The 21,596-nt window shown below is 31.4% G+C and overlaps 2 protein-coding genes, 1 long non-coding RNA gene, 1 other non-coding gene and 1 pseudogene across 5 annotated transcripts; 2 read left to right on the top strand and 3 right to left on the bottom strand.

Moving 5' to 3' along the window:
• Positions 1 to 876: 876 nt before the first annotated feature.
• Positions 877 to 5,524, top strand: LOC100815441 (naringenin,2-oxoglutarate 3-dioxygenase; the record flags this gene model as incomplete). Its single annotated transcript, XM_014777216.3, is given in 7 exon segments — positions 877 to 1,194; positions 1,295 to 1,450; positions 1,997 to 2,112; positions 2,243 to 2,318; positions 2,577 to 2,639; positions 2,744 to 3,315; positions 4,232 to 5,524. Coding segments are annotated over 2 exon segments (405 nt in total), but the record flags the coding sequence as incomplete, so codon positions are not given.
• Positions 5,525 to 9,861: 4,337 nt separating this feature from the next.
• TRNAA-AGC (transfer RNA alanine (anticodon AGC)) lies at positions 9,862 to 9,934 on the bottom strand. Its single transcript has one exon. It is a non-coding gene; the product is annotated as a tRNA-Ala (tRNA).
• Positions 9,935 to 13,030: 3,096 nt separating this feature from the next.
• LOC100806340 (beta-galactosidase 3-like) lies at positions 13,031 to 18,240 on the top strand (annotated as a pseudogene). The gene is made up of 17 exons (XR_001388964.3): positions 13,031 to 13,756; positions 13,862 to 13,974; positions 14,088 to 14,154; positions 14,239 to 14,331; positions 14,457 to 14,594; positions 14,686 to 14,774; positions 14,896 to 15,001; positions 15,157 to 15,244; positions 15,390 to 15,508; positions 15,641 to 15,805; positions 15,938 to 16,113; positions 16,396 to 16,505; positions 16,604 to 16,713; positions 16,867 to 16,977; positions 17,084 to 17,197; positions 17,277 to 17,479; positions 17,772 to 18,240. The product of XR_001388964.3 is annotated as a beta-galactosidase 3-like (transcript).
• On the bottom strand, positions 16,998 to 17,879 carry LOC121175037 (uncharacterized). The gene is made up of 2 exons (XR_005891938.1): positions 17,747 to 17,879; positions 16,998 to 17,490 (listed from the first exon to the last, which is right to left on the bottom strand). It is a non-coding gene; the product is annotated as an uncharacterized lncRNA (long non-coding RNA).
• Positions 18,241 to 18,883: 643 nt separating the features above from the next.
• On the bottom strand, positions 18,884 to 20,728 carry LOC100499879 (thioredoxin H-type). The gene is made up of 3 exons (XM_003527856.5): positions 20,551 to 20,728; positions 19,286 to 19,408; positions 18,884 to 19,170 (listed from the first exon to the last, which is right to left on the bottom strand). Exons 1-3 carry the CDS (start codon positions 20,635 to 20,637, stop codon positions 19,027 to 19,029), a joined length of 354 nt encoding a protein of 117 aa, XP_003527904.1. The 5' UTR covers positions 20,638 to 20,728; the 3' UTR covers positions 18,884 to 19,026.
• Between the last annotated feature and the right edge of the window lie 868 nt (positions 20,729 to 21,596).

Here is a 21,596-nt window from a genome sequence, read left to right as displayed (position 1 = left end):
TTTTAAAAATGTTGTTCAATTAAATTTAAAGTATTGAATAAATTTAGTGCTCCAATGTAAAAAATTTAAAATAAATATATATTTTATATATAAAAGATATACATGCACTTTTCATTAAACATAAGGTATTCTAAGTCAAGTATTTTTTATCATTAAATATATTCTTAAAAAATATTCGTAGAACCAACACGAAGAGCATAACAATTCAACCAACCAATAATTACTTCTGTTGCTATCTCAAGTTTTTAAAAATTAAAATTATCTTAAATATTCATTTAAATTGTATATTATTTTTTAAATTCAAATAATAAGTTTAATAAAATTAATTTAAATTTATACAAATACACAAATAATAAATATTATAAAAATGTGTATAGCAAATCTAAAAATTTGAATTTAAAATCATAAAAATAACATGTAATTATTTTAAAACATAAATAAATGGATTTAGTTATTTTACAACTAACTTATACAAATATTTTAAATTAATATATAATTTATAAATTCATATTATTATGGGTTAATAATTTGATAATCTGAGAGGCTTTTACCATAATGCAACTCGTGACAGTCAAGTCACTACTAAAAAAATCTGTTTTTACGACGCACATTCTAAGGCGGTTCTCTGGAACCGTCTTAGAATGTACGTCGGTGGCATTTTTGTAATTAACGCCAATATAATTATAACGGTCTATGCCACCCGTCTTTGTAGGTAGACCACGATGGCATTTTTGTAATTCGAAGACTTTATTCTAAGACGAGTGTCATTAGAAAACGTCGTTGTTAGTTTAGAAAAAAAAAAGTTATACGCGTTCTGAACCCTAAGCAAGGTCACAACCTCGAAGCTGAGTTCTTTCTACTGTGCTGCATCAACAGTTATACGACGACAATGACTGTGACCTAAAATCACCTCTGAAGAAACCCGATTCCGCATCCACCCCCAGTCCCACCGCGTGCGGCGTCAAAGAGGATTTCTCCGTGCTCACCAACGACGAAGAAGAAGAAGATGTAATTGCCGGTATCCGAAATGATTTCACAGAGTTAGTAGCAAGTTCAAGAACGGGATCTTCAAAATCTGCGAGGCTCACTGTAACTCCTAACTTCCCAGATTGTCATCTTCCTCTTCAGTCATCTACTTTTCCTCTTTTCTCTCCGATGATTGTTGGAACTCAAAGAGCTTCTTTGATGGAACAGGTTAGTAAAACACATTGCATTTTGAAGCTTCAGTTTCACTTTTGAGTTTCGATTCTTTCCCTCTACTCAGCGTATGTGTGCGTTTTGTGAATTTTTGCAGTACGAAAAGGTTGAGAAGATAGGGTCGCGACCGCGTCACCAACGAGACCATCGCGTTGAAGAAGATTCGCCTCGAGCAGGAGGATGAGGGGGTTCCCAGCACCGCCATTCACGAGATTTCTCTCTTGAAAGAAATGCAGCACAGGAACATTGTTAGGTATATAGTATATCTGAAGAATGTGTTGGTCTGTGCAATTCATGTGCTGAGAAAGAATATTATATGGACATAGTTATAGAAATTAGAAAATTTGGAAGATTTAATGTTCGGTGTGAGCCTCGGTGTCTCGACATGGTGTTCATTTTGTGTTGTTTTTTGGTTCTATTATATTGTCTGACAAACCCTGCAGCTGTGAATTGTTCGTGTATGTGACATTTGGATGCATCAATAATTTTTGAACATTATCATTTTTGAGTCTGGCTGTTTATGTAAAGAAAAAAATACCATACTTAATGTCCCTATGTTTTCCAGTGTGCCAGCATAATACTCCCAAGGGACATAATTCTGTTTACACTGTTTTATAAGGTCTACTAAAAACATGCTTGTGGGGTGTTATGTATGCCAATTAGGATTGAATGGCCAAGAAAACTTGTTGACTTTAGTTCCTTTAATTATGTTGCTTCATTTAGTTCATACATTGTTGTCCTAATGTTATTTGTCTCTTAGTCATTTCCTCACTATCATTGGTGTATGTGTGGAATGCAGGTTGTAGGATGTAGTGCACGATGAGAAGAGTTTGTATCTGGTACAATTGGTTTCTGAGGGAAGACAAAGGTAGTTAGATAATAAATTCAAGGACTTTGTTGCAAGGTTGAAATGGTGTAATAGTTCTAACTTCTCTATCCTTGAATTCTTGCTTCATTACTCTCTTTTCTAATGTGATATGTGGCATTAGAATCATTTTCAATATTTGGCTGAATACCTAGAACACTATGCAATTTGTTATAACAGTGAGGCTGGAGAACTTTATTCAAAGAAGCTTGCCAAGTTTGTTGGAAAGCGTCTCAAATCAGAATGGGCTGCTTCTGTAAGCATTATCTATTGTATAGATTCAAACTCTGCCTTTTCCCTTGAAATTCAATGCTCAAACAAAGTTAACGCTTGAAAACTATCCTTTTACACTTATGGCTTAGGCATTGTCTTCTAAATCTGCATATAACATTTATGTTGAACTGTGATCCAGTGCCAATGATTATATATCATTTATAGTGAATTTGCTAAACAGCATGTATAAGCAAGTATTAAAGGGAATGATGATTTGTGATATTTGTAACTTCTTGTCTAGATATGGACTAGTACACTGCAACGAACAATTCTGACAGCCACTCCAATTATTGGATTTCCCAAGGTTAGTGTCATACTTAAGTTTATGGTTGTGTACAGTCATGTTATTTATTTCACGAGAAATAGGTTGACAAATGTACACATTTTGACTTACTATCTATATGTTAGATACAATGGCGTGCACTTGATGAGATAAACGCAGGGGTGTGTGATGGTATGGCATATGCAGAAATCAAGAAAAACATGCCAGAGGAGTATGAGTAGGTTTGCAGACTTGTAATTTTTCTCTTATTTGCAAGTTGCATGCAACTAATATGGCAGATAAAAAGAAGCACAATGTGAAACTTCTCTCTTATTAATTTTTATGATACATAGATTAAAATATAATATGTCTTAGACAAATATTAACTAAGACCTTGTAACTCTAGATTATATGACCAGGAACCATATAATATTTCTTTGGATTTATTCCTTAAACTTTTTTAAAAATTGTTTTTAGTTCGTGAATTTTTTTTATTTATTTTTAGTTCTTTAATTATATTTTGTCTTGGCTTTTTTGTTTTTCTTGCAAATTTAAGCATGTCCAGCTTTCATTTATACATTTGATGTCTTTTTATTTTCTTATTTGTTGAGTTACTATTCAATCACAAAGTTGCCAATTGCAATACCAGGTATATAGGAACGGAAATCCTTATGGAATAGCTGAAGGTATTGTTTTCAGTATGCCATGCCGATCAAAGGTAAGTTTGTTTACTGTGTTCTTCATTCTTTTTAATTTCTAAAATTGCTTTTATCCCTCCTGTGATGAAAGTTTTTATCCATTTGGGTGATGGTGATTATGAACTTGTCAAGGATGATTATGACACTGCGTTCTTAGCCTAAGCCAACTTCATGTCTAAGCCTAAGCCATAGATACTAGACCACTGTACCATGGCAGAGTACTATTCATACGTGTTTGCATTGAACACTACATATCCTCTATGTGATATATTTAAAATTTTCATTATCATTGAATATTACTATTCAATACAAATTATATGATTCTTGATTAAAAAATTAGCTTCACAATTCATGTTTTTAAAGTTATTTTTCATTATCATTTGAATTTTGATTTGGTAACCTTGGCCTGGCCTATCTTTAGAAATGGGATGATCACCCTGCAATAATTACTTCACCATTTGCACACATATATTCACCATGTTGGTTAGATTTTTTGATTGGAATAGTTTTGGAGAAAAAAATAGCAATTAAGATATATTTAATGATATCAATTAAATAATTATCTTTGACTTATTTTTTGAATTTAATTGTCAAAATGGTGTCGGGGTAAGAATTTGTATAGTATGAATCATAGTAAAAAAAATAAATTTTTTTTTAATGTTGTTTGATCAAAGATTATTTTTTTTGAAATATGAAAATTTGTAAGGTTGATGATTTTAATAACTGTTTTTTTATACTTATTTATTGACCATATTTATAAGTAAATTTTTTAAATATGTTGACGTGTAAGATTTTAATATTTTCAAATATTTTATTTGGTGGATTACGTAATAAAGGAAAGCTTTTTAGTATTTTAGAATATTTTATTTCAATTTTTCTGGAATTCTAGAATACTTTATTTAGTAAAATAGTCATGACTATTTTGTACATATTCAGGTGATCACCAAATCTAAGGAATTGGTAATGGTCTCATTCCAAGTGTACTGGATGTTAATCTACTAGATGAAGTTATTCTACTAGATGAAGTTATTCAGGTACCTCCCAACACTATTGGAATTATTTTTTTAACTTAATGCTCTTCATTTTTTTAACTTTTTCATTTTTGACACTTGAAGTTGCGTGTTAATGTCACATGATTCTGAATCTATGATTCTTAGAGTATGTTTAGATTTTATAAGAACATATAAATTGATATGCTTGAAAAAATAGGAGAAATATCACTGAATTGCTAGCTTGTTATTACATTAATATCTTCATATAATGAAATCTAACTATCCTGAGGGTTTTGAAGAGCCTGTTATTGCTACTTTATTGTTATCTTTCTTAATTTTTTAACCACTTAGCTATTTTGGTTAAAAATAACTTTATATTAAAAATTAAATTATTAATTAAAAATTCAAAATATATTTTATATACTTAGATGATTTATTTTCTTATAATTTAGTTACAATATTTTATAAATTAATTCAAAATAACTTTATTGTTACGTGATTTAGTTATTTAAATTTAATTCTTTTAAAGTGGGGAGATGGGTAAAGTATTTACCACTATTTTTTTTCACCATGAAGAAAGTAAAAAGAACACAGCACAAACCGAAACTAATGCTCATGCCTTGGCATTTGCTTACAAAGCACTACGTAACTGTGAAGGACACATATCCCAAACAGTAAATTATTTACCACTAATTTAAAGAAAGCATTTTTTAAATGTAACCCACATTTTTTTTTGGTAATTAATGTAACCCACATTAAATCAATGGTGAATAAACCCTTTTTTTTTTACTTTATATGTATTTCCCATTTAAAGGAGTTAAATCCTTATTATATATAAGAAGATAAAAATCAGAGGTGCCAAAAATCTTGCTTAGTTACATGTTCTGAAAATCGGATACTATAATGTACCGTTTAGTTATCACAATGATTTTTTTATATCCATAAAAGAATCAAAGTTTTAAAAAAAAATCAAAGTTGAATATCAAAAAATTTATAATAATTCACTTATACTATACAATTGATTGATTGAAGTACTAGACCCCTTAAGAATTGTCACAACGATTAAAAGCAATAAATAATAATTTTTTTTAAATTGTCTAAAAAATAATAATAATTTTTTTTTATGTTACATATGTTGGTGTCTCTCTGTAAGGGGGAATCAAAATTAAAGTCCATAGTTGAGCATGACATGATTAGTCTTATATGGAATAAGTTAATTCAATTAATCTTTCTTTGTTAATTGGTTTGATTAGGGGCTACGCCCAAATCAGTTCTTGAACCAGTGGATGTCAAGGATGTCCTTTAGGTCACAAACTTGTATGTTAGCTTCAAATCAGTTGTAAATATTCTAAGAACCATTATTAGATATTCTAATGGCAATTAGTTGAAACTTCTATTTATGATCATGTAAAATTGTTGCAAAAATGTAGACTATGTAAATTTTTGTATTTAAAAATGATGAGTAGTATACTTATGCTTTAAATCAATGTTTATTTAAGTTAAAGAAATTCTAACAAAAAACAAAACACAAGCAAAAAAAATAAAATTTTTAAACTAGACATACTAAGACGGTTATGGGAAAAACTGTCTTAGTATAGTCTACTTTCTACGACGGTTATCTGGATAACCGTCTTAATATAATCATATCAAGACTTTCTAAGACGGTTTTCCGAATAACCGTCTTAGAAAGTCTTAATTATATAGCCTATACTAAGACGGTTATCTGGATATCCGTCTTAGTATAATCAACTTTTTAAGACAGTTTTTCATATAACCGTCGTAGAAAGTTGATTATACTAAGACGGGTTCAACTAAAAACCGCCTTTAATAAACGGTACATTTTAAGACGGGTATTCAAATAATCGTCTTAGAAACCCGATTATACAAAGACGGTTCAAAAACCGTCGTAGAAAGTGGCATATCATTTTACGACACTGCGTTCTACGACGATTCAAAACCGTCGTTAAATGACCCAAATAACCGACTTAAAAAACCTCTTTTGTAGTAGTGAGTGAAGAAGTATATTAGTATAGCAACTTTGACAAAAATTACCTCAACTTGATAATACATTTTTCTCTACACGTTTGTTCGGTAAAATATATTTAAAAAATATTTGTTTCGCTCAAAATGCTGGTGGGTGGATATCACAATCCTTAAATAAGTGTTCACATGGGAGAGATGCTAGAAATAGTTCCATTCCATGAACGACAAACAAAACGTCATGGTTTCCTTTGCAAGGAGGTACATTTCATGTCCATGCAAGTGTAAAAGGAAACCAATGTCGTAATTAATATATGTCCAATAATTAATGCCTGTTGGTGTTACCCATACACAGTTTTCTGCACATGGTATTACAAAATCACCATCATGGAAGAGCTATTTGGCACTAATTATTTGTCTGTAGCCGATTAAAAGTAGGGTCTCCATAGAAGAGTGCATCTGGTTTCACGGCTTTTTTCATTTGTATTCACTATCAAAAATAAATATGATCATTTTTTAGTAATCGATAAAAATATTAAGTTTCATGTTTGTAAGAAATTAAAATATTGATATAAACAATATAATTTCATATTAATAAAATAATACATTATATTAATATTTGATGACAGTGTATTATATCAACAAAATTATATATTAACACAATGTATTATGCTGTTACTCCGTAGTTGTTAATATTAATTCTAATAATTTAATTTCAATGATAAGAAATCTATACAGATCAATAAAAATTAATTATATTCAATATGAAACTATTAATTAGTATATATAGTTTTTTTTTCTTTACTGATCGAGTATAACCATGAGAAAGAATACAATCTAGCTCGAATTATGGCTTCCCCGTGTGGATCATAACAAAACCAAAGTTGATTGAATCTTTTAGTTACAAATTGATATTGTTAGGATGTACTCTTAAACTTAAATGATTAAAGGACTATATAAGACGGAATTAGACATATGTATTTTATAAATTATAACTTTTATTTTATACGCAACAAATTCATATGTAATGTCATTTACGTGCTATATATGGAATTCAACGCCTACCATAATCACTGTCTCTTAGGCCTACCATAGGAGCTTTATCTGTTTCCTTGTTCTTGAATGTTTCATCAACTTGCAAACTTCATGTACAATTATCCATGTGACTACATGAGAATTACTCATGAATTCCAAAACTTAGTGGGCAACTCTTCCTAAATTGAAAAACAAATGAATTTATTGATCAGACTAGTGTTTGTCTTTATAAAGAAATGAACGACAAACTTATTCTCTTTTTTGGTGAATTAACGACACACTTTCAAATCGTGCTTAACTCACCATATTTAATTATTATTTTCACCAAAAATTGACCTAAATAATTAATGACAATGTACATGTCGTTAGCTGCAGTTGGCAAACCCTTTTGCACTTCTGTGTTAATAATTTTGGACTTATTTGATCCACTAAAACTCTTAACACATAAACCAATATTGTTAATGCTTGGAACTGCTTATGTGCTTGATAATTTTGGACTCATTTGCTCCACTAATACTCTTTAACACAAAAAGAAATATTGCTAATGCTTGGAACTTTTCTCACTGCCGAAGGTCCTTGAGTGACATGTTTCTTTAAACAAATCACGTACTAGTAATAATAAAGGGAGCAATTTGTCTGTTGTTATCAAAGAAGCCTTGCCATCACATAAGGCTTTTAGTTTTGAATTTATGTAAAAAGCACTTCAATTATGACAAAAAAAATAAAAAATTAACACGTAATGTATGTGTGAACATAGAATCACTCGACAAATATGTCATATTCATGTCAATCAGATAATTGATTTATTTACTCTAATAATGCTCTTGGTTTACCTTACCTTATATATGAATATGACAAAAAAGTAAGACTCAGGGAAATAATGCAACTAACAATCTTCAATTTGTTTGTTGTCTTGTATATGTCAGTTTTTTTTAGTTACCTCCTTATTTTTTTTTTCTTTTAAAAAGTAATTCTTTAGAGATTTTCAAATATTAAATGTAAACACTTCTTTCAGTGAAAATTTTAACTATATTTTATCACATTATGAAAAATTAGTCCCTTTCACACTAAACTCATCATGAATCCACTAATTTGCATACTTAAGTTATTATCCAATAATTAGTCTCCCAACAATTTAAATTTATATATTTATTAAAAAACTAGAAACGAAATCATGGGAGATTAGGAGCAGATTGAAAAAATATTTTTGAAAATAATAATAAATAAATAAATTTTAACATCTTACCCCGGCCCAGGGTATCAATATGTTGACATTAGATTAACTTTTATTGATGCTTTCTTAATTAATGGAAATTGGGTCGTTATTGTATATACTACAATATATATATATATATATATATATATATATATATATATATATATATATATATATATATATATATATATATATATATATATGGTTTATAAATTGGAAATTACTATTAAATCATTAAATACAAGTATAATATATTGTATTATATTATTTAGGTTCAAAATATCAATATTAATAATTTATTTTTTGTTTAACCAATGTTATTTAAATGGTGACAATTTCAATGCTTAGTATTTTTTGCTGGTTAGTAAATGTTATTTTTCATACTGTCAGTTTTTTTTTTTTACATTATATTGTATTTCTAGATTTAAGTAAGATTGTGTGCGTGATCCTAACTTCGAAACTTTAATCTAACGAGCAGCAAGCAGGTTTGGATATTTTGAAACAAATATTGAATTACTTGAATTTGAAAATTGCAAACTTCTCTTTTATGAATGACATTTTGTTAAATTATTAATTGAGCCATTGCGTAGTTCTTCTTAGTGGCTTAGCCCCCTCTAAGTGAATAAATAAATTATTAATGAATAATGAAGGCACATACAGCATGGTATAAACTTCTAGGTGCGATACACTTCGGACAATGTTGATCTTAATTAGATGAAGCCCATTCACTTCAAATGACACAACTGGACAGTAGAAACTTACGATCCAATAAAAAATACTTCTGGCCCAAATCAATAAAACTTAAAAAATGTTTGCTCTTGCTTTTTCTGTAGCATTATTTTTTGTTAAAAAAAAGGAGAATCAAATCCAAAGTATATTATAGTAAAACTTCATAATTAAAAGCAATTTTTTAATCAAATAAATAAATAAAGGTCAAAATGATCGTAAACATAATTTACCCATATAAGCAAGGATAAATGTATAATTGTAAAACGAGTTATCTTATTCAGACAAAATTTAATATATTCATTATATATCAACGCATTTGTTTATATCATTCAATTAATTTATCTCATGTTTGTGCTAAGAATGATGAAGTAGTAGCAAGTTGGCCCAAGATCATCATTATAAGGTAAAACCCTCAATGCTTTATTTAACATCAGTGGACACTCCATCACAAAGTGTTTGTTTGTTGTATAGTTAAATAGAATTGATTTTAAATTATCGTTGTGCTATGCATAGAAATTGACAACTAGATACTGGGTAACCAAGGAGGCCCATATTCAATAAGACCTAAATTAAAAGAATCATAATTACAGAGAAAAGGAAGAAACTTTAAAAAATGGAGATGCGGGGTATCGATCCCCGTACCTCTCGCATGCTAAGCGAGCGCTCTACCATCTGAGCTACATCCCCGTCTGCTTTAATGATACTATGAAAATTATTTTATACTATTCTTTATTGACTATTAAAATCTAAAAATATTTTTTTAATTTGTAGTTTTTATAATAACTTTCTCGCATACAAAAAAAACCCCGAAAGTAACTAGTGCATTTTACATTTTATTTATATTTAAGGATTGGAATTTCAAATATCAAATTGTCCGTGTTTTTTATTTAATAGAAAAGGTTGTCCATGACTCCCTTTTCCGTTCCCGGTCAATAAACAATTAAACAAGAGCGGCGTCTAACGTGATTACGTGAGTAGGTCTCTTTTTATTTCAAATCAATGGTAAAAATTATTCTTTTTTTATCTTTTTATTTTTGTTTTTATTGATCTTTCCCGATTTACCCTTTTTTGTTTTTCCCTCTCTGTTTCGATCACACTTCCATCTTCCTCGTTTCAATTTTTTCCAGCGCTTCCAATCCCACTGTCAAAGGTTCATATCCTCTCTTATAAAAAACAAATCAAATTCAAATTATAGTAATTGCATAACAGAATTCGCAAAACTTCAAACTGCACAACGCCTCAGATAGTCGTCGTCCATTGGCCAACGTCGTGGCTTCCGCAATCAACGTCGGAGTGGAAACCACCACCGACGAGCCTCTCAAAAAAGCCATTATTGCCTCCGCTGAAACACAACCAAGAGCAAAAACTCAACCACGGGTTTCGAATAGAAACAAACGCCAAGCCTGAAACTTGTCGATGCGGATATCCTAAATGGAGACAAGGGACGTGAAAGAGAAGGACTTGAAAGTTGTAAGTAAGAAGCTTGCAGAAGAAAAATTCAGGTAACCTAATTTTTATTGTGACAACCCGCCATCGTATCTGTATTAAATAAGCAAGTGATGGTACTTTTTAGCTTTTATTGGGGATTAAAACATTTAAAAGAAGCTTTAAAGATTTTTTATTCTTTACTTTTTTTTTCTTTAAGAATACTTAAAAGAAGAATAACGCTGAAGGCATTTCAGTAGTTTTAAAAAACTAATATTTTTTCGTACACGGTATGATAAATTAAGATATCTCTTTTAAATATAAATATAATAACATTATTTAACTAAAATAGGTCAGACTCTATCTTTATTTTTAAAAAAAGTAATTGAAGAAAATACTGGTAACATTTTTTTAAAAGGAAAATGACAACATTATAGTTTAAAGGCTCATGAAAAAATAAAAATAATTATATATATTAAAGGATAATTTACAAATAAGAAATGTGTATAAAAAAGAATGATAATTAGTTTAATAATTAATGATATAAATGATCAATTTGAATAATAATTGGTTTGAAAATTCTATCAATGAATATTAAAAAAATATTTACAAAGTTTGTTATAATCAAACAACAAACTAGAATGATAATTAGTTTAATAATTAATGATATAAATGATCAATTTGAATAATAATCATTTAATTTAAATAATAAATCATTAAATTTTAAAAAAAAAAAAATGTAATACTTTATTCTAAATTCTAATGACTAAATTAAAAAAAAATGTTATTGCCACAAACCCAAAGAGGATTGTATGGAAAGTAATTTTGAACTTTCAAAGTTAGGATTTCACCGAGAGAGAAAGGTGAGAGATTAAGTGTTAAACATTTAAATTTTAAATTTAAATTAAATATAATTTTTTTTATTTTACATAAATTTAAAATTATATTATCATATATATATATATATATATATATATATAATACGAGTCTTATATTAAACTAGTATAATTAGATTTGATTTAATGTTGATTGTCAAATCGAACCTTGTGATTTGTGAAAAAATAAAAAATAAACCAAATCGAACGGTGAATTTTTTATTTCAGGTAGAATTTGATTCCATCTTGAATATTCTTAAAATAAAGGACTTGGCGGCTTGCCGTCCATAACCACTGCCACATACACAATCATTTCTCTTTAAAAAACATACACAATCCTTTTTTTCTAATACTATATTATCTAATGAAATTACACATAACTCTTTTATCTTTTTTATTCCCATATTAACTTTTTAAATTATTTTTAAAATATTATACTGACATCAAAATCTTAATGTAAACATTAAAGAAAAATAATTTTTTTATAATATTACAAAATTTTAGAAAAAGTCAATATAATTTACTTTATATATTTTTATTAAAAAATATTTTTTTATATTTTAACATAATAAATATTTTTTTAATAAAATCTTAAAACCAAAATAAAGTTAACATGAGACCGCTATTAAAGAGTTTAATAATTATGTATTATAATATTAAAATTTTACATTATGAACCGATAAAAGTTATTATTGTTGATATGATTATTAAGATTAATTATTATAAAAAATAATAAATTTATTAAAAAATGATATTTTCTTCATTTCAACTTGTATGATGTTTTATCATTTAAAGAAAGGATCGAATATTTGAATAAAATTTTCTCTTAATAAGCAATTATGTATTATTATCTTGAAAAAGGGTAGTAGTCATTTTTTTAATCTATTTTTTAAAAAAAACATTAAACATTAACCATTTTAGAATTTGAGGAAATAATACATAAAATTTAGGAAAAATAATTAAATTTATTCTCTTGAAAGTATGAGATACTGATAAATTAATTGATTCTTGAAATATTAAAAATTTAAATTTAGTTTGTGAATGTGGAAAAGATGTCGATAAATTAGTCTTATAAACAATTTAATGTAATTTGATTTCTAAATTTTATAATTTAATGTCAAATTATTTTTTAAAAATATAATTTATTATCAAATTAATAATTAAATATTATAATTTAATGATAAAATATGTCGTACTTTTTAAATATTGAATGACAAATTATATTTTATTATTTTATATCTTTCAAGGACCAATTTGTTAATGTTTCATATTTTTAGGATGAATTTGATTATCATGAAATTTATAAAGAAAAATTATTGCAATCACTAAATTTTGAAAATAAATTTAATAATATTGAAATAATTTAGGAAAAAGAAAGTGAATGACAGATGAACTAAAAGAAAATTAGTTGTAGGAATGTGAAAGAAAAATAAAAAGAGAACAAAAAATGCATTTAAGAATACACTTCCTGAGTCTAACACAAATAATTAATATAAGTAGAAGAGCCAGAGGGGTTAACTTGAACTAACTAGTCTTTTTTGTTGTCCGTTTTCAAACTATGCATGTATTGTTCCTTCGAAATCATATCATTTTTATAATTTTTAAAATTGAATGACAATTAAATTTAACAAAACTTTGTAACAGCATAGAAACACACAGCTTGAAAAAAGACACAGATAAGCCAGATTCGGCCTGTGTAACCAGTAGTACTGTAGTAGCACCTATGGTCGCTGCTGGTAAGTGGTAGGGAGTGTTTCAGATCATAGACAACAAAACACAACACACCGAAAAAGTGAATTTAAACTAAACGGTTAAACCTTGTTCTTTTTAAAATATTTCCCTCCATTCGGAGACATGGATATCATTACCAATTTAGTTTCGAAGCTACTCACATTGTTTCTCACGGTCTTGTTTGTGGGTTCTGAGCTCATACACTGCAATGCTACCTACGATAGAAAGTCTCTTCTCATCAATGGTTAGAGGAGAATCCTCATCTCGGGCTCCATTCACTATCCCAGAAGCACCCCTAAGGTTTGTGTTTCATTTTCTTCACTCTTTATGTGTTTCAATCTTAAAATGTGTTTCAAGCTTTGTGTTGTTTTGTTTGCTTCAAATGTGGGAGGATCTAATTCGGAAGGCCAAACACGGAGGACTTGATGTCATAGACACTTATGTCTTCTGGGATGTCCATGAACCTTCTCCTGGCAATGTACTACTCCGGATCCTCCTTTCTTTCCATCTATCTACCTCATTTTAAAAGAAAAATAATAATATTTTTTTGGTTCTTTGTGATTTTTTTGATGTTGGGTTGCAGTACAATTTTGAAGGAAGGTATGATCTAGCACGGTTCATTAAGACGGTGCAGAAGGTGGGGCTTTATGCTAATCTTCGGATTGGACCTTATGTATGCGCTTAGTGGAACTTTGGGTACATTTTGCTTCCATAATCCATATTTCTCTCTCTGTGTTTGTTTGTGTGCGTGTGTTAATATGTGAGATATGTTGTGATTCACAATCGCATTCTTTAACGGTGTACTGTAGAGGAATTCCTGTATGGTTGAAGTATGTTCCTGGCATAAGTTTCAGAACGGATAATGAGCCTTTCAAGGTTGGACTTACAATTTCATTGACATGGGTTCTCTCTATTGACTCAAGTCTTGGATAATCTGACATTGCCGTTTTTCATTCTTAGGCGGCAATGCAAGGTTTCACGCAGAAAATTGTCCAGATGATGAAGAGTGAGAAGTTGTTTCAGTCTCAGGGTGGTCCAATCATTCTCTCTCTGGTATGCAATTCCTTCCATTGTATGGCATAATCGAAGAAATACTCAAAAACCAAGGAATCACTACTTGAAAAGAAAATCTTGAACTTTATTATTTGCTTTTCCTCTACCTTTCTTGTGTTTTATAGATTGAGAATGAGTACGGACCAGAGAGTAGGGGAGCTGGTGGCCGTGCATACGTAAACTGGGCTGCAAGAATGGCTGTTGGATTGGGTACAGGAGTGCCCTGGGTGATGTGCAAGGAAAATGATGCCCCAGATCCTGTGGTGAGTCCTCTCATTCTCTTGCTTGTCTCATTTACTTCATTATATTTTTTTATTGAGGGTTGAACATGATCTATCCAATTGTCCATTACAGATAAATTCATGTAATGGTTTTTACTGTGATGATTTCTCTCCAAATAAACCATACAAGCCTAGCATATGGACTGAGACTTGGAGTGGCTGGTAAGCTATATAGTCTATTACATTTGAAGTTGTTTCTGTAACTTTAGATACGGTTGCCTAATTTTTCTTTTACCCATTTTTGTTCTTCTGATCTCTTCTCGCTATTCCCAATGGTGACAAGGTTTACAGAATTTGGCGGCCCAATTCACCAGCGACCAGTTGAGGATCTATCATTTGCAGTTGCTCGTTTCATACAAAAGGGTGGCTCATATGTGAATTATTACATGGTTGGTCATTTTCTATGATTTGTTTACAAATTTTACAAAAAAAAAAAAAGTCAATGACTGGGATAAGGCTCGGTTCTGCTTCTTCTTGTCATGAAACATATGTTTCCTTACTTTAAACCTGAATTTCACCTATGTGCTTTAATGAAAAATGCCAGTACCATGGAGGAACTAACTTTGGACGATCAGCTGGAGGCCCGTTCATAACTACAAGCTATGACTATGATGCTCCAATTGATGAATATGGTGAGCAAACCGTGCTTATAATGAGAAAATTTCTTGTTGGATTATGTTTCCATCAGATGCTTCCTTAAAGATAGTTTAATATTATATATTGTTCCATCCTAATCCGATATGAGCCTTTTGTAATTGAGTACCTTGTTGTGTTTAGGTTTGATCAGGCAACCAAAATATAGTCATTTGAAGGAGCTTCATAAAGCTATCAAGCGATGTGAACATGCTTTGGTGTCTTCGGATCCCACAGTTTCGTCATTAGGAACACTACTGCAGGCATGTTGTCTCTGATATCAAACAATTACCCTCTTTTAGGTTTTGTGCTTGTTTATGATAAATTAATCTTTGTGGTAACTGGTAAGTGGTAACTATTAATCTTGTCTCTCAATGTGATTGGTGATTTTCCAGGCTCATGTATTCTCTACAGGGACTGGAACATGTGCAGCATTTCTAGCAAACTATAATGCACAGTCAGCTGCTACCGTGACATTCGATAGCAAGCACTATGATTTACCTCCTTGGTCCATAAGCATCCTTCCTGATTGCAAAACTGATGTATTTAATACTGCAAAAGTAAAAATTCTTCACGAGACCTTCTAAAGCTATGAAGTGTGAAGGAAACATTTGTTGCCCATTGGTATTTATTTCTTGTCAGCCTTTCCCTTTGCATCAAGTGGTTGACTGGATTGTTATGTCTTCATTAAGGTGAGAGTTCAATCTTCACTGGTGAAAATGCTTCCGGTCAAAAAAAAGTTCTCATGGGAGAGCTACAATGAAGATCTATCTTCTCTGGCCGAAAATTCAAGGATTACAGCTCCTGGACTCTTAGAACAGCTGGACGTTACTAGAGATACCAGTGACTATCTATGGTACATAACCAGGTAAGCTGCTTGATTTGAAGTAAAGGTTATCTCCTTGATTTTCAATTAGCTATCAAATGAAGTGAATTTGGAGTCGTTTGCATAAATGACAAAATAAATTCTGCAATTCCTATTTTGACAGTTGCAGATTCAAGCAGAAGAAATATGCTTGTTTTATTTTTTCAAGAAGCTCCTGAACTCAGCCATTTTTGGCATATTTCATATTTAAATGCTTTTATCGGATAGATTCTGATATCCTACCTTGTCAGTTCTCAACATTTAATCTTAGTTGGCATGATTCAGCATTGGCATAAGTTCATCAGAATCCTTTTTTCGAGGGGGACAAAAACCAAGCATTAATGTGAAGTCCGCAGGACATGCTGTTCGTGTGTTTGTTAATGGCCAATTTTCAGGTTTGCAGAATTGCAGTTAAACGTGTAGTTATTTTGTTTCCAACTTTGCATGATGATTAGTTCTGAGTTAAAACGAAGATGAATGATTCCTTTTACAGGGTCGGCTTTTGGGACTAGGGAGCAGAGAAATTGCACGTTTAATGGACCTGTTGACCTCCGCGCTGGAACAAATAAAATTGCTCTTCTCAGCGTGGCTGTTGGATTACAGGTTAGTATGTAGTACTATTTTGCACCTTGCTTGTAAATCCAACTTGGACTGGACCATTATGTTTCTATTTACCAATTAATATTCAGTACCTTGTTTTGCTTGAACATTATGTTGCTTAGTCATTGATTTATTTTCCCTTTTTTTCATTGGAAGAATGTTGGTCGGCATTATGAAACTTGGGAGGCAGGAATCACTGGTCCAGTTTTGATCCATGGTCTTGACCAAGGACAGAAAGATTTGACGTGGAACAAGTGGTCATATAAGGTCTGATGCACACAATTTTATTAATCTAACATATGTGTATTAATAAGTTTCAATTAATGGGACCGGGAAAAAAAATGTTTTCTAATTACAACATGATCTCCAATAGGTTGGCCTAAGAGGAGAGGCTATGAATCTGGTATCTCCCAATGGGGTCTCGTCTGTTGATTGGGTCCAAGAGTCACTAGCTACTCAAAGCCGGTCACAATTGAAATGGAACAAGGCGAGGGAACAGTTACTTGCTTATATAGTACGACATGCTTTAGTTTTCAACTATTAACTATTCAATTTGGAACCTGCAGGCTTGTTTTAATGCACCCGAGGGAAACGAACCACTGGCTTTGGACATGGCAAGCATGGGTAAGGGTCAAGTATGGATCAACGGGCGGAGCATAGGGAGATATTGGCTGGCTTATGCAAAGGGTGACTGTAATTCTTGCACTTATTCTGGGACCTTCAGGCCTGTAAAGTGCCAACTTGGTTGTGGACAACCCACTCAACGATGGTACTGCTTTTCTGTAAAGGATATAACACTAAGATGTTACTTTATTACTATGTCTACCTTTAGAGCCGTTGACAGATAAATGTAACCTGCAGAGAGTGAAAGAATAGTGCGGGGAGGGGTGTACATGGCTTTATTTACCTTTGGTTGTCAGTATCATTGCACTCTGATATGAGTAATGATAATGCCACGACCGTTTTTCTATAGTGTGTCAGATCCAATCATCCAATGCTACTAAATGATATTTTATGTAAGAATAGAGATATTTACCCGTTTTGTGTTTGGAATTTCGCAGGTATCACGTTCCAAGGTCGTGGCTGAAGCCAACAAAGAACTTGATAGTAGTGTTTGAAGAATTAGGTGGAAATCCTTGGAAAATATCTTTGGTAAAGAGAGTGGCACATACTCCGGCAGTTCATGGGTAGTGACCCAATTCAAAGAACCAAAGAACCTGAATAAGAATCTGTCTACTGTGAATTTTGTGGCTTTCTTTGGAACGAAGGTAGCTTCGAAACAATAACTTGGCAATACGAAGAAGTGTTGTTAGTTCTATGGTTCCTAGCACCCCCTTTTCTTATAGAAATGGACCACCGTGATTGGTACAAAAGATGTACCTAGATGATTTGTAATATATTTTTCGACACGTCAACCAAATCTACTAGGAGATTACTTGTGAATGAAGTGATTGTAAGGCCCTCAATTCATAGGATCATGGATTGGATCCCCTACCTGTGCAATATAAAAAATACAAAAAATCTTTGTCCCATTATTTTCATGTAATATATAATAATCATCGTACTGCTCTGCTGTCACTTAGCCCCATCGCTTATGTCGCATTACCTACCTTTTAAACTATAATAAATTAATAATAATAATATGATGCCATTGTGCTGCCAAGCATCGATTACAGAGGTTTTTTGATGCTTTCACTTCTCATGTATGCTTTACCTTGATTATATCGGATATCGTTCATGGCCATATTTTAAGCACTACCATCAGTACCATGTATCATCTACCGAATAGGCGAATTTGTTGGCATCAATCATTAAATGCCATCGGCCCCAACTTAATGATCTCCCACTCCATATGACTTGTGATTCTTTTCACCAGATGTCACTGTTTTGTTTATAGAAGGGGCGACGGGTTCTTTTCAACTATATAACTATTATACTATTAAAAAGAAATTGTGCTTCTGGTTTTGTGAGAAGAGTCGCAGTTAAGAATGTGTTTAACCAGTTTTGTAGCTTAAACTTGTAATTATCTATAAACTTTAAAGCTAACTTTATCCGGAAGTTTTATGATGAAACACATCCATTGTCACAGCAATGATAAACATAACGTACCGGCTAATCTTTTGGCTAGTTTCATCAGCAGAAATGTTTCAATCACGATAGTGCAACAATTTCATTTACACATAACCCATCCATGTTTTACTAACTCTAAATCCGTTCTGAAATCATGCAAACAGACCCAATAACAGATTAATAGTAATAAAAGCAAACTGACTCGAAGACAATAGTCTATTATTCTTAACATATTCATATGGCACTTCAAGCAGCAGCAATTGCGGCATGTTTGGCTATTGTCAATTGCAGCTCCTCTTTCTTGGCACCCACAACCTTGTCCACCAGCTTGCCTTCTTTCAAGAACAGGAAGGTTGGCATAGCCTCAATTCCCCACTCCTTGGAAACAGTCTGAAGAAACCAAAGTAATTGTAAGATTCTTAGTTAAGGAAATAGTCCTCATAGCGCTTTAGGATCTAGGACAAAAAATAAAATAATGTTATGTGGTAGATTTAGATATACTCACCTCCAATTCATCCACATCCACCTTGAGGAAGGTGACATTCGGCAACTTTTTAGCAAACTCTGCAAGAATTGGGGCAATGAAACGGCATGGACCGCACCAAGAAGCAGTAAAATCCACCACAATCTATTAATGTAATTTTCTTTCAGTATTTATACTGTAATTGTTTAAGAATCGATGGATGAAAAGATTTAAAGAATCACAAATCATGCTAACAATGACACGATCTTCAAACAGACCCTTAATTGCAAAACTAGAAAGCTACAAGTTTCAACAACAAAGGTCTACAGGGGATCAACATCCTCTGCAGTTACTTTATAACAGCAAGCACCCCAGCCTTAAGAAAATATTTTATTTCTGGATTGAAGTAAAACATGACTGGCTAAAGGCAACTCATGCAGTTCAATTTTGAACTGCAGGCAGTTCAATTCATTGAAGATATCAAAACAGTATCATTAAGAATTGAAAAATTGAAGTTTCCAAGTAAACTCTGTAACTCAAGGTTACATCACCATAAAAAACACTCTGTTCAAAGGTAACAATCAGTTACAATAGCTTATAAGCAGCAAAATGTGATCATATTTCACACAAGTGTTAATAATCCCAACAAAGGAAGCAACAGGGCAAGAATCAAATGTGATATGGACCTAGTAGAGGATGAAAAATATCAGAGGGGCTAATTTGCAGAGAAGGGACAGGGCACAACCGCACAAGGGATACAATACAATACACAAACACAATGATCACTAGCCAACCGACAGTGTTTTCACAAGAATAGATGGATAATCCAGGGATATCTTATCCATTAAGAAACATAGTCGCCATATCATTAGACAAGCCCTACTCTCTCATCTACAAAATCTGAAAGGGGTGCAGCACCACCCAGAATTGCAACAGACAATAAAAACTAAGGAGCAATTCAGCACTTGTCCACTATTTTTAAAAAGCAATAGCATATTTTCTGTACCACGTCTAACTTTAAGTTCATCCATCAATGGGCAAAAGCATATGATTCTTCGTCGATTATTTTGAAAAATCCCACACCATAGCATAGCAATAGCATCGCACACAACCACACCGTCCAGATGCAACAATATTAACAAATCTATGTCATAAAAGAATCTAGAGTTGACATTGATAGCACAAAATGGTTCATTAAGGCAAGAAACGATAAAGGAATTTCCCAATGCGAAAACCCTAGTGCGCTTATACTAATGCAAATCAAGACTACAAGGCAAAACAAAATAAAAGGGCAAAAGATTAATAACCAATTTCTTGGACTCTTCTCCCTTCTTGAGATGTTCCTTCCACTCCTCTACGCTGTGGACACCGATCACTTGTCCCTCTTCCGCCATTCTTCACAACGCTTTCTTTCTTCGTTTCGAATCTTTCTTCGCTTTGAACTGCACGCAAAAGATATGCCCCCTGCGTCGTATATATAATAATACGTTGTGTTGTGAACTGTTGCTAAAATATAATATTAAAAAATTACGCCACACGTGCTCCTCGCGTGTTTGCATCTACGTGACGCACTGTACTTTTTTAAAGAAACGGCTGCGTATAACTAAAGGATACTATTTTTTATTTTTACTTTTTTAAAACCATTTTATCTTTGATAATACTAAATATTACATACATCTATTAATTATTTTTTGTCTCCACTTTTTAAGACCATTTTACCCTTTATAATATTAAATATTACATACATCTATAACAATATTTCTTTTTGAAACCACATTTATATGGACATTTTTATCCTTAATAGTACTCTACTTTTACAACAATAGATAAAGAAGATATCAGTTGCCTTAAATATTAAATATTACATATATCTATAACAATATATAAAGATAATATTTCTTTTTGATGTCCATATTTATTTGGACATTTTTATCCTTAATAGTACTTTACATATATTAATATCCCTCATTTTTGTCTTTTTTTTTTTTTTGTTGAAATAGTCTATCGAAGTAACCGCACATTCTTCATATTCATGTTACATATTGTTCTCATGGATATTTTTTTTCCTTTGCTTACATTGTAAATCAATTTAAATTTTATTTATTCTTAAACTGGTCTTGATGCAACTACACGAACCTATTTTTAAACCACCTTTAATATCTTTTTTTTTTTTTTTCCAGTTTCCCCTCTCTTCCTCTTTCAAATTCTCCGTTAGCGGGTCCTTTTTTTTTTCACCCCAATCTCTTAGCCTTAAATTTGATGGGGGAGTATTTGTGCGAGAGTATTCCTTGGACATATAAATCTTGTCATGGACTAACAAAATTTATGATTTAATTTCTTCAAAGTTTCTTTA

The sequence above is a fragment of the Glycine max genome, chromosome 6 (genome assembly GCF_000004515.6).
Source record: "Glycine max cultivar Williams 82 chromosome 6, Glycine_max_v4.0, whole genome shotgun sequence".
Taxonomy (NCBI): Eukaryota; Viridiplantae; Streptophyta; class Magnoliopsida; order Fabales; family Fabaceae; genus Glycine; species Glycine max.
This window is presented reverse-complemented; position numbering and strand designations above follow the sequence as displayed.